This window comes from Macrosteles quadrilineatus, unplaced genomic scaffold (genome assembly GCF_028750875.1).
Source record: "Macrosteles quadrilineatus isolate MER2022 unplaced genomic scaffold, UCM_ALF_1.0 Scaffold_2__2_contigs__length_208266976, whole genome shotgun sequence".
NCBI lineage: Eukaryota > Metazoa > Arthropoda > Insecta > Hemiptera > Cicadellidae > Macrosteles > Macrosteles quadrilineatus.
Window position 1 is genome coordinate 36,235,858 of NW_026542595.1, and position 13,611 is coordinate 36,249,468.

A 13,611-nucleotide genomic window follows, 5' to 3' on the forward strand; every position below is an offset into this window, starting at 1 on the left:
AGATTAAGAACAGCAGTTAGTTTGCATATTCGCAGATATGCTGGCAAAACTATTATATATAAACCTTCGCAAATACAGTATCTGACAGTTCAAGCCAAAATAAATGCTTCGCAATTAAATGTCACCCGGATCGTTATGGTCCATATGTCCAATGATTAAACTAAAAATGTTTTATAGATCCATGAAGCGTAGCCCTAAAGTAGGCCTATAATTGAAAGTTACTTTCCACATCAGTTAACTTAAACGTATTTAAAGTACTACCTCAACCTCACCATTTAACACTTTATTCCGGTTGACATTTTCAGTATCAAAGGTGCTCTTGTCCATTCCGTGAAACACTGAGAAATAAGGGCATTAATGCGTTACCAACATACATACACACAACAATCCAAAAAAGGCCACAAACTATTGATACATAAACAGTATAAAGGCGTAAACAATTCATGATGGTTTGCCCAACAAATGTTTTACTCAAATAGGTTATCATTTTCTTAGCATACCGGGTAAGAACCTACCTAAGAACTATAGTACATCCGACCAATTAAATACATTAATATCTAGTCCCGAGGATATTGATCTCTTGCTTTTGGATTTTCTCGTAAAAAGTTATAGCGTAAACTTATCGGTGTCAGTTTGAAAAAAAAAAACAACCTTACCCAAACAACTTTTTGTTATTTAATAGATTACGCATTCTCTAAACAATGATTAGTATATCTGTTAACATTAGAAGGAAATGTGACGAAAATCACACAATGTTGGGGTTTTGGTCATTTGTAATTATATTTCTTAAGTAGGTAGGCCATGTATTCTATGGAAAAGTACCGGTATCAAGGATCGTCGTCAAAAAGGTTGTTATGAATAAATATGTAGGCTTACGTACCCAAGATATGAGCTATGGGCCTATTGGCTGTATGGTCCAGCGATTGCATCACACGGTGAGTAGAAACAGAAAGTGACACATTGGAAAAGCGAGTTTAGCACTTCCTCTGTTAAACCTCTGTTACAATCACCCACTGCAGTTGTGATTTTTTACTTTACACTTTACACAACCGCCATTGAAGCGCCGTCAATGAGTGGAAACCTTTTTTGTAAGCTATTGGCGACGATCATTTCAGTGTCCAGCCCTATACAACACTGATTCAAGGTCTTCTTTCTGGTTGTCAAAACTCAAGAAACATTTTATACTCAAAGAATTTCTGGTTCCGATTTGGACGATGTCTAGTTATTTAATTTCATTTACGGTTACACTATTAGACTATATTATTGCACTTGCGATTGATTAAATCCGTTATGTAAGAAAAACGTTTTTAATCTCACTTGGTTGGGATTTGCTTTCAAAACGCGATTCGAAATGGTTGCGGTATTTGTAAACAACATTTGTAAACATATCATTGACAGCTAGAAAAAATAATCTTGATCCGAACAGCTGTTCGTTATTTCATAGACGATTATGTGATAAAAATTGAAAGAAAATTTGACAAAAATCGCACAAAACTGCATTTTTGAACGTCCGTAATTTTATTTACAAAGTAGTGAGGCTATATTTAAATCACTAAAGACACTCTCGCCAATCCAGTGAATACATTAAAATGACTTGGATCTTGATAGGTACTCTGGTTTTCACGGAGAAGATTGCATAAAATGCTATCTTGAGTGTTACAGACAAAGGGAAAGACAGACAGACAGACAGACAGACAGAAATAGAGATAAGACTCGTTTCTGCTTCTTTAATGTATAAAACGTAAAAATAACCTAAAAGTATATAATTCTGAGCAAAGTACAGACAAAACTCTAATTTTATTTATATAGATAATTAGACCACAGTTTAAAATAGTTTAGACCAAAATTAATTAAACCACAGTACAAATCGAGGCTCTGTACACGAGTCTTAATAAAAAAGGATAAATGCAAATTATTTTACTGCTCCACTTTTCAAGGAAAGATTAGAAAAATAACAATGTTTACATGTTTTAATTCTTCATGGTAGCATTTTGTTTACAATTAATGTTTGTCTGCTTTAACTTTGTTTGGATTAGGCCCGGAAATATTGATGTCATAAAAAGAAGATCAAGAATAATCAGGAATCACGATTTTAAATTACCACCACAACCTAAGCCGGGTTTTATACAAAGATAAACAGATGGATGACATAGATTGAACACAACGTCAACATTGACCTAGGATACTGCAATTAGACAAACCATCCTTTTATGAAATCGTGTTCAGTTGTGGTTACGTTTGGGGGTGCCTATATCAGCGCCCCCAAACTTGAAAATAATTCTTTTATTTCAATTATGAATATATTGTAGTTTAAATTAACTAATATGGGAAATTACGATGTATATTTATTCAATGAGGGTGGGTAATTGTCAAGGATAGAACCATAGACTAAACAACACAACAAACTAAACAAACACTTGGGGGAGTATGTTTTATCTATGATAGAACTGATAACGGCATGGATAATAAACATTGACAATTACGTCATTAGCTTTACTAGCGTGTTTACTTTTTATATTCCTGCTACATGTGACCAGTTCTTTTTTTCAAATGAATGTTATTTGAACCAAACAGCTGTTCCAAAACAAACTGTTATTGTTTTTACTTTTCTTTGTTTACACTTATTTATTTAGCAACTAATGCAGTGAAATAATTGATATAAAGGATAGGTGTGACGATTAGTTTTGATGTTAGGACACCAAACTTAAATTATGTGTACTGTGAATTTTATTGGATATTATCGTTTTATTTTAGGTCGTTTCTATTCAGACCTACTGGCAATTGTGTGTAGTAGTTGTATTGTGGTGATAATAATTATGAAAGAGGCAGGTATGCGATGGAAGGTGGTATCGTTGACTAGGTCTATACACTTCTCAATTGACTATTACCATAGATAAAACATACTCCTCAAGCTATTACTCTCTCTACTGTAGGCTACTTATAATCAGTGTGCGTCTGTGCGAATCGGCTGCAAATCTCACTTCAACGCTTTTCACATCGTAAAAATTGCAGAATTGCTGTTTTATTGTAAAATTATCAGATTTAAAATGCATATCGTATAGGCCTATGATGGAATAAAAACATATTTGGTCACACAACATTTGTTTAGAAGATGATTTTTCACATTAAAACTGCAAAAAACTTTGTCTTTAGCCTATATGTGTAAACTAGCTGATCTGATTTGTACACGGTTTTAACTGACTACTGAATTCCCGTACGTAGGACGGGCTAACACCTCGTAATAAATAATTGTTCAACACTTAAATATTGCTTGGAGGTGTAAGATAAAATGTGATACAGTGTCAGTTAACTAACAAATAAAGAGTTAGGGGTTTGTAACAAAAACAAGATTAGGATAACTTTGTTTATAAATTTTAATTTCATTTTAATTATGTTTTTGGCTTTCTTTTTCTCTTGGTTTTTGTATTTGATTCCCCTTCTTCAATTATTTGTTTGTCTTGGCCAATCTGAAACATTAGGAAAGCAACAAAAATTGAAAATGTTTTTTTTCAAACAAAACATCATACATTGTTTTAGGCTTGAAATTAACTGATCGTGATACACTATCATATATAGCTGCTATCCTGACACATTATGAGTTATTAGAGTAAGAAAACAAGGGTTACCAGCCGATTTTAATTTTTTGCAATCTAAAAAAATAGTTGTTTGATAGCTAAACAAGAATGGAGTGCTATAATATAATTGTGAAAATGGATACTATGGGGAAGTAGTTATAATCAAAATATTCACACAATATACCTTAATCTAGGAAAACATTTTTGGTATTAGGGTCCCTAGATGCCAAAACATGGTTTGTTCAATTCACTAGATAAAGTATTTATGTGTCATAAGGAACCACAAATGTTATAAAATCGCCAATTTTGTAGAAATTTGGGCCATACCTGAGAACAAAACCTACAAAAGTATTACGATTTTACAAAACAGTCTGAACTGATTACATGGACAGATCCGACAGATGGTTTGTAGAAGTGAAGTTTGTATTTCAAAAATTTTTTTTTTAACGTTTTCACTCAAATTTTACAAAATTGTACAAGCTTACACAGTTTACATTACGTTCTAAAAAGGACGTAATGTATAATACATTGGCAATACAGAACTTATGGAGATGACCGCGGGACATCTCCCACAGTCGTATAGTTATCATCGTTTTCCGGGATTACGGTAAAATCCTTAACATCTCAGGAGGTTGTTTAAGCATCATCATCACAGCAAAATTCTGTACCACAGTCAAGTAGACATAATTATCATTGTCTTCTGTGATTGCGGCCAAATATTAGACATCCCCCAGGGGTCATATAAACATCACCATGCAGGTATTGTCGTCATCCCCACTCGCAGCAAAAGCGTGATTTTTTTACTTTTTGATCCTAGCACACGTGCCCTGTGATCGCAATCGTAAAATCTCGGCTAAATTTTCCGATTTGGTACTTTTAGCTCATCATCTCTTTCTAATTGTAATCACATTTTCATGATAAAAAGATGATCAGTTTACTAGAAAAGTCCCAATGCGATATTGAACAATATAACTCTTGAATTCAACTACAACAAACAAGTTTATCCATTACACTATCACAGTCTCATTGCAATCAGCTAAATGTTCTATGACTTGACCTAACCCATTGGTGCTGAGATACTTGTGTTGCCTGTTATTTGAATAACTGTAGTTTGTCAAATCTATCCAGCGAGAGCAAGTGTCACCGTATGCTTTCAGTAGCACTCCTCTCTTTGTGTCAGTGGCATGGTAGCTCAGTTGGCTAAGACGTTGAATTGACAAGTGTAGCAATGAAGTCTTTCTTCATGTGCGGGTTCTAATATCGTACATGTGCAATCCATACTATTACACATGTACGTGTAGATGTACACATGTAGATATATTACTAATGAATCAGATTAGTCCATTTATATATAGTTAAATCTCCATTCACTTTATTTAGTTTATTTATTAATTAGATGCATTGATAACATAAAAGCTGGCTGTGATATTCAGTTGAGGTTATTATTGTGCACATTGACGAGGTTGTTAGGTTCATTTGAATATAGTTCCAGCAGCGTCAGGAAATGTGTGTGATTTAGCGGTGATTGGCGGAAGATATACTGGGCCCAGGTATCTTAACTAACACTCATTTCGCCACAAGTAAGCAATACAAGTTTTATGAGCAAATAGTTTTCTGTTTCTTTATGATTTCCTTTATTTACTAGGCATGCGGCCTCAGGTCCGCCAATTGAGCGGAGTAAGCAAGCTTTGATATAAACAAATAACTTTAATTTGTTTTCATGATTCAAATTGAATACATGATGACGTCACCATAGCAACAATCCAATTGAATTCTCGTGTTTGGTTGGAATAGTTGAAGGAAATATGAATCCAGTCAGCTGTTTCTATTAGGTCATTGATTTTTACTTGTTTATATGAGTAATAGTAAAACTGTGTGTTTGTAATACTGTAGCATAAAGATAAGTATTATTTTGTCAATATCCTAATGTTTGTTTAGCATCCATTTATGTAATAGGCCTATAGGCTTCCTTCACATTTTCTCCAACTAAAACATTTAGCCAATTAGTAAACTTTGCTCAGCGAACAGAATGACAGAAGAAGGTGACTATATATAGCAATACCATAGTCAATGGTCACCACAGGAAATAAGGCGCGGCTAATTTCACGAGCTGATGATACCCTGAAAAGATGGTGGTTGCCGCGACGCTAGTGGCATTGAATTGGTGACGTTTGCGCTAGCTCCGCCCCGTTGCCAAAATAGGCCTACTGTACACAATAAATAGATTAGATTTTAAAGACGGCACTGGATAGAGAATTGATGAATTAAACAAGAATATATTTATTCCTCATGCTAAATTACAGCATGATTAAGTAAAATACTGTATAACAAAATTATTAAAATCAAATTATTATAAAAGACGTTTTTATATTAGGCTATGGCAATTTAATTTGAGAACCTGCACTGTGTTGATGTAAAGCCTATTTATTGGGTTGTACTAAATTTTCAACCTGACATAAAAATGCCAACATGCTGTTCTGTTAGCTGTAATAATTCATCTTATAGTATTACGGAAAAAAATAGGAATATTATATCACGCTTATTTTATAACTGGACTCCCGTACAGGCTAAGCGGTCTAGGCTCTACTTTTTGTAATTATTACCTTATTATCTTCATCTTTTACCCAAAAGGGATTGATGGTGTCAGACTTTCAAATAAAAAATATATACATTTAAACAAACAGACATAAATACTGAACATATATTTACAACATTGGCATGTGAAATTGTAACTGTGTCTGTATATCTGCACAGAGAAAATTATTTCCACACTTATAAGTTATAAATTGGACAACACAAGTTAACAAGTTTAGTTAAATATTTAATTATAATAAATAGCTATAACTGAACTTCTGTATAGGCCTAGCAGTCTAGGCATTAGGCCTACGCATCGTAATCGTAACTGTACAAGCCTAACCAATTATTTACACGCCTTAGTTAAAGTGGACTTCTATAATATCCTAGGTAATTATTTATTTATTGTAGTCGCAACTGGACTTTAGTGTGCAAGCCCAGCAAATCACTGTATTTATTTAGGATAGGCTACCGTTAATAATATTTGAAAATACTGAATTCCTGCTTCGGAAATACAGTTTCTATAGTTTTCAATTTGAATACTCTCTTTTACTGTTTATAAACTAAGTACCTGGAGACCCCCCACTCTGCGATGCCAGCCTTTACTACTTCCTTCACCATTTCCTACGTCATTGTTTCCTTCCCTTCTCATAGCATTTAAGTATTACAGATACATTAATCTAACTGCCAAAAACGGTTCCCACACTCTGCGATGCTAAACTTTACTACTTCCTACGTCATGGACATGTTGTCATCTCTTTCCATTGCATTTTAGTATTTTAAATACATTAATCTAATTGCCAACAACATTTCCCACACTCCGCACTGCTAGCATTTACTAATTCTTTAACCATTTCCTATATCTTGGACATCCCATCTCATAGCATTTCAGTATTTCAATTTCAGATACAGAAATCGAACTGTTACAATTGGTTTCCAGTTCCCAGACTCCACAGTGCTCGCATTTACTACTTCCTTCACCTCTTCCTACGTCGTGGACCTGTTTCCCTCTCTTCCCATTGCATTTTAAGATTGCAGATACCTTAATCTAATCCTTATAAACAGTTCCCACACTCCGGACTGCTCGCCTTGACTACTTCCTTTACCACTTCCTACGCCACGGGCCTGTTTTCCTCCCTTCCCATAGCATTTTAGGATAACAGATACCTTAATCTAATCGTCATAAACATTTCCCACACTCCGAACTACTCACCTTTACTACTTCCTTCACCATTTCCTACGTCGCGGACCTGTTTCCCTCTCTTCCCATAGCATTTTAGGATTGTAGATACCTTAATCTAATCGTCATAAACAGTTCCCACACTCCGGACCGTTTACATAAGGTCCGATCTCAAAGAGCTTCGCTCGCTCCGCTCGCTCCGCTCAATTAATAGAGCAATGGTGCAGTCTCAAACCAATTTAACATTTTATTGGCAATAATAGTTTGGTGATGGCTATTGAATTTCCATTTCTGACTTATGTATTTTAAATATGGGTTTTTGGCAGGGAGTGAACAATCGGGATGAAAAATCATACAACTGTTTATAGATACACTACAGCCACAAGCATTGTTGTAAATATATAATGAGCAGTCTTTTATCATATTCATTTTAAATAATCTTACTCGTATTTAGTTGTATTTATCTGCTTATTACTGCTATTTTTTAAAACTTTAATCAGCTATATCATGTCACTCAAGATGTGTATTGGCCCATCTAAATAATTATACCTAGGTCTGGGCCATTTGATTCTTTTGGCTTAAAAATAGTCTGCTGTCAGAACTGAATGAAGCCTAGAAGACTAAAGATTGACATGTGCTGATATTAACCATGTGACTGAAAGGAATCTCATTCTGTGGTAATCCAATTGTATTTCTCTTAATGCATTTCCTTGGTTTTTAGAGAGGGCACTGTGAGAATCTTATTTTTGTGTATTTTTTATGTGAAAATAAATAAATTATTTAATGTGGAAAGCGAAAAGGGACCTTTTGTCGGCGATGCAAAATTTTCAGTACAGCCGATATAAGTAATTAGGGTCAAAAATATTTAAATTCAATTTTTATCCATTGTTATACCTCATTTAATATAGAACAGGACAGTATCGGTTAAAATATAGAATTGAAGATGTAAACAGTGGAAATAAATCCTTTTGTTAGCCTCTGCACGGTCTGAGAAAAGGTACCTCTTGTCGCTCAATGTTATTTTGCCATAACGACAAGAGGTCCCATTTCTAATATTCACTTTATAAACAGACTTAAGTCCAAAAAAAGAATTGTACTGCATTCTAGAGAAAATTTAGTGCGTCGATTGCTTAAGTAGACATAAGAATATTATTTCTCTATTTGATTTTTTCGTCAGCGATGGCTTACTCCAATATTTTATTTTCTAGGATCCCAACTAGTTATGTATGGTTAGATTGTATGTTCTGTCGTACTGTACCTGCTGCCACTCTCTCCTCAACTCTTGCAGCATGTTGGGTGTGAGCAGTCCTTGTGCTATGAGTCGCTCAGTCAGTCTGCCTCGGCCAACTGGTTCACTGCCACTCTGCTTGTCTCCTGCAAACATTCAACTATTATTACAAACCACACAATAACTGTACGGTACGCTACAAGTACAAATGTCCAATAGTTTAATTTTGTTCTGAAATTATCATTCTTTAAGACAACTCGTTCTTTGACTCAGCTATGTGAAATTGGAAAAATCAGACCATTTGAAGTTTCAGTCACAGAAATTTGCAAACAGTTATTTCTAGTGTTTTGATATGGTTTAGACCTACAGTTTTTGAACAGCCAATCAACTGATTGAAATTAAGTAAAATTATTTTAATCCCTTAATTTGAGAGAATAATTATTTGAGGGGAAACAAACTTTAGTCTATCATGGAATATACCTCTGAGATATGCCTGTTGGTTCTGCTTCATTGTGAATTGCTCCTGAGTGTCCGTGCCTGTGCCAGAAGACACTCCTGTTTCACTGTTGCGTAATAGTTTGGTCAGTTGCACCACACCTCGTTGTATTACGTCATCCAACTCTGACTGCATGTCTCGAACCAACTTGGCGTCAGGGAACAGGTCCATAAAACGGTAACTGCAATGTTGGCAAGACTTTAGAAATAATGGTTGGGTAGCTAATGTTATTGAATGTTTATTAGAGGTCTGCAGGTTCTTGAAATGTTGTGTCGAGCCAGGCCACCAGTTGGCCTGAGACATTGGTTTGGGCTATAATTTTTTCTATATATATAAAATCCAATGTATGTTTGTTTGTCCTTTGTGGACTACAAAACCGCTGGACAGATTGTAATGAAACTTTCAGGCATTATTAAGCATTATTCAAGGATGGTGTGTATGAAGTTTGGTGCAGATCCTTCAAAAGGGCTCCGCCTCGGTGGCTCTGGAGTTTACCATGTTAACCTTATGAGTACTCATATTTAAATGGAATTAAAGTATCTTAACAGCTGGTTCAACTAAACAATTTGATTCTGTGATGTTCAATAGCATTAAAAAGTTAATAGGCTTACCAACAGGGTGCAGCACTACTATTTTTTTTAATTTATAACAACAGCTAATTTGCAACCAAAAGGTGAGTGAGCGTAGCGAACAAACTTCCTTTTCAAACCACAAAAAATAATACGGTTTGAAAACCATTACAGTAGAATCCCGCAAACTCGGCACTCGATAACCCGGCAGTCTGGAAAACTCGGCCATCACCTGGCTAAGATAATTAGTGATTTTTTGTGTCCGAGTTAAACATTGACTTAAGCCAGGTCAAGTCATATAATTCACAACTCTGTACCAAGGATTTGTTGTACTATATCTGATCACTTAATACTGGCTTTTTATATAAAAAAGGCGGTTAAAAAGCTTTAAAATTGTATTGATCTTATTTTTAACCCTAGTTCCCAATAATCCGGCATTTCACAAACTTGGCACCCTTCCAATCCACATTACGCCGAGTTTGCGGGACTCTACTGTACTGTATTAATGAGTGCCAACCATCGATGTATAATAACTCTACTGGATAGCGCGCTAGGTGGTGGAAAAACGGTCCGTGCCCGCCAATCGAATTGACGGGATACCGAGGCGGACGGGCCGATTGAACCTCTCTGTTTTACACAAACATACATTCACTCAACCTGCTCTGCTACACTTATTTGTTAACATAAAAATTTCAAATTGATATATTATTTTTCTGGAAAAACCAGTGCTCATTACTGTGTAGCTAGTTTTTACATTAACATATTTTTATAATTTATTTAGGCAAAATAAAACAGATGATTGTTTTTTAACACCACTAAAAACATGAAAAATGTAGTAAGCGAGGAACTTTTTTATTTTTTGGGCAGGAAAAAAATTCCTGCGGCAAAGTTTTAGATCAAAGTATGAATTTTATTTTTTATTTTAAGCTTTTTTTGATACGGAGCCTGCTTGTATCATTTTTAAGCGATTAAAAATAGGCATAAAATCGCTTGGCGCGGCATTGGCGCTAGGAGCTCGGCCGGCTCAGCACCAGTTTACGGAATATAGAAACTGAGTTTCTAGCATTTAATTATCATTATATTACATCAAATATGTCATTACATTACGAAGAATGGTAACTTAATTTACAGGCGTATGTTTGTGCATTTTAATGCTTACCGGTAGTCTATAGTTAACAAAATTCTTTGAATCAAAGAATAAATGTTGGATTTGACAGTAGTATTTAATACCTAAGAAAATATGTTTTTATTATACTTCAGTGAGAATAACGAATATATTTGAGATATTGACATTAAATATTATACACTCATTTTATTTAGCAGCATAATATGTTTTTCAAACACGCTAATCAGTATGACAAAGAAACATATTATAATATAAACAAAATATATATTCTTAAATTATGCAAAGTCTCTCAATAATAATTGGGCCTCACCGAAGCAAATGATTTCATGCATATGTGATCAAATAATTATTGTGATATACTTTGCTCTGGTTAATGTTCAAATATAAATAAATCTAACTCTTCTATATCACCACTACATATCTTATGAGATTTACTTTTGACACATAGTCTATAAAGTGTGAGCAAGTACGTAGATTAATTATATCTGCTTATAAAACCTCCTTAAGTTCATTACAATCAATTATCCTCGGAATATTTCCACAAAACTAAATAGCAATACATGGCGAGAGCGGGCGCGACGCTCGCCACTAGGGTGACTCATGCCTTTATCCCCACTCCTCGCGGACAGAGCGAGGTAGCGACGGACTGTTTTTCGAGCCCTACTTCAACCTGAGAGCGCAATCCAGGGAGTTATTATACATCGATGGTGCTAACCTCATTAACCAATACTGAGTACTGAGTTAACTTGAGTACTGTTTGTTGGTTCAGGTTAATAATACGGTGCGCTTTTTTAACCTGGAGGCGAGTTAGCGCAGCGAATGAGTTCCAACCTAAAGGTGAGTAAGCGTAGCAAACAAACTTCAACCAGGACTGCTTATTATTTTATTCCTTTTAGTTGTGCTACGGTATAATTTTTCTATTAGAAAGGGGAGGATAAAGGATTGTTGGGAAATGGAGAAAAAGGGTGACAGACCCTAGGTTTTAATTTTTTTACCTCAAGTTAAAAAATCTTAGCTCTTAGGTCTTGGGGAAAAATCAGGTTGCTTTGGAAAGTATTGATTAAAAATATAATAATTATATTATATTATATTATATATTATATTATATTATACAATGTACAATATTGTACACGGTTAGGGATCTTGTGACATGAATTCCAGGGGGAGGAGAAGATAACATTCACAAAACAGGCCAGGCCTAACCATAAAACCCTAACATTGGAGAATTTACTTGAATGAATGAATAAAGTGCTTTATTTTTTGATAAACATTCCTCACGTAACATAATCAAACACTTAATTAAACAATGGTTTACGACCGTCTGTTTGGTTGGCACTCTAAATGTTAAAACACAATCCTGAAAATAAAATAAAAACAAAATACACTTAATTCCTAACATACACAAATAAAATTAAAAAAAATATCCAACTACATCCATTTTACATAAAACTTAAAACCTATTTCATGATGGTTTAGATAACTTTTTTTTATTTATCTAATTTTCAAAATTATTAGGTTTTAATAGGTTTATGCATAGTAAAATCTATACAAATTACTATGAATATTCAATATAGAAGACAGGCTGACAAGTTTTTTGACATAATTATAGTTTTGCTATCATTATGCCCCCTCAGTTCATTTTTATCTAGAACAAGTTTATCTCTATGAGCTGCAGACAAGCCAATTTTTCCTGGCTATTGCAGCAAGCTTTGTTTATGAAATGTTGTAAGATTTTTGTGATTTTTCAAATAAATAAATAATTTAGAACATTGAAAGAGAAGTTATATTGATAATGCGGAAATTACATCTAAACTGTAGGATACACAGCTGGTAAGGTATCACACGCATTTTCTTATAACTCGCCGGTTCCATTGTCTCTGCCCTCCCCTCCCCTCACCAGTATTTCTATTGCGGTGTTGTATATGATGCTTGAATTAAAATAAAGTTGGTCGTTTAGAACATTATCCTTGTCTGATTTGACTGCTCTATACATCTCGAATTCTTCCAGGGTGTTAATTTTAAACTTATCTTGTGACGTATGTAAAATTTCCTTGTTTTCATTAATACTACTGTAATTATGCTGATATGAAACTGGATGTTCTGGTCTTCTTTGGTATGTGCTCTTTAAAGCGTTTCGAGAAAGAGCGGGAAGTTTTTACAATTGTTTTTGTAAACACCACTTTTATTATACTTGTGTTTAGTTGTATTTGGCCTTTTTTTTTAATAGTGGTCCCATAATGTTTTTTGTTCTAAAGGATACTGTTATACACGAATACTAGAAAAATACCGGTATGGATCATAAATAAAAACAAATGACGTTTTTGGCCCGAAAATAAACATTATTAAACATTGTTTAAATGGAACTGCCAAAACATATGTTCAATGCTATTAGTATAGGATTCAGGCCAACGTCATTTGCTTATGTTTATGATCCATACCGGTATTTTTCTAGTAATTGTGCTGTTATATTATTCTTCCCCATTTAAGGATTTGAATTTATTGCCAAGAGAAGAACTATAGTCAGCTGATAAAAACTTTTTATTTTGGTTCACTCTTTGAGTTTTATTTTGGTGTTTCAAAATTTATTTATTTATTTATTAGTGAGGTTGTGAATCTGTTGGAAACTGCAATGTGGTTGATAATGTTTATTTCTTCATTGAAATCCACCCTGCTCATTGGGATTGATAATAATCTATTTACAAAACAATGGTATGCGGCTAACTTTTGTGATAATTGATGGTGTGAATCTGAATGTATTGTTTGATCGGTGCAGGTGGGTTTTCGGTAGATTTTGAATTTTAAGCTGCTATTATGTTTTGATATGGTAAGGTCCAGAAAATTATCGTCGTGTTGAAAATTGTGC

The 13,611-nt window shown here is 34.3% G+C and overlaps 1 protein-coding gene across 1 annotated transcript in view; it reads right to left on the reverse strand.

Moving 5' to 3' along the window:
* Positions 1 to 3,356: 3,356 nt before the first annotated feature.
* The window catches only part of LOC128985852 (ATP-dependent RNA helicase SUV3 homolog, mitochondrial), a 53,824-nt gene continuing 43,569 nt past the window's right edge, over positions 3,357 to 13,611 (reverse strand). The window contains exons 12-14 of the mRNA XM_054405795.1: positions 9,038 to 9,234; positions 8,588 to 8,703; positions 3,357 to 3,467 (exon numbers count right to left, since the gene is read on the reverse strand). Coding sequence (XP_054261770.1) covers positions 3,390 to 3,467; positions 8,588 to 8,703; positions 9,038 to 9,234 — 391 coding nt within the window. The 3' untranslated portion in view covers positions 3,357 to 3,389. The remainder of the gene's footprint in view (positions 3,468 to 8,587; positions 8,704 to 9,037; positions 9,235 to 13,611) is intronic.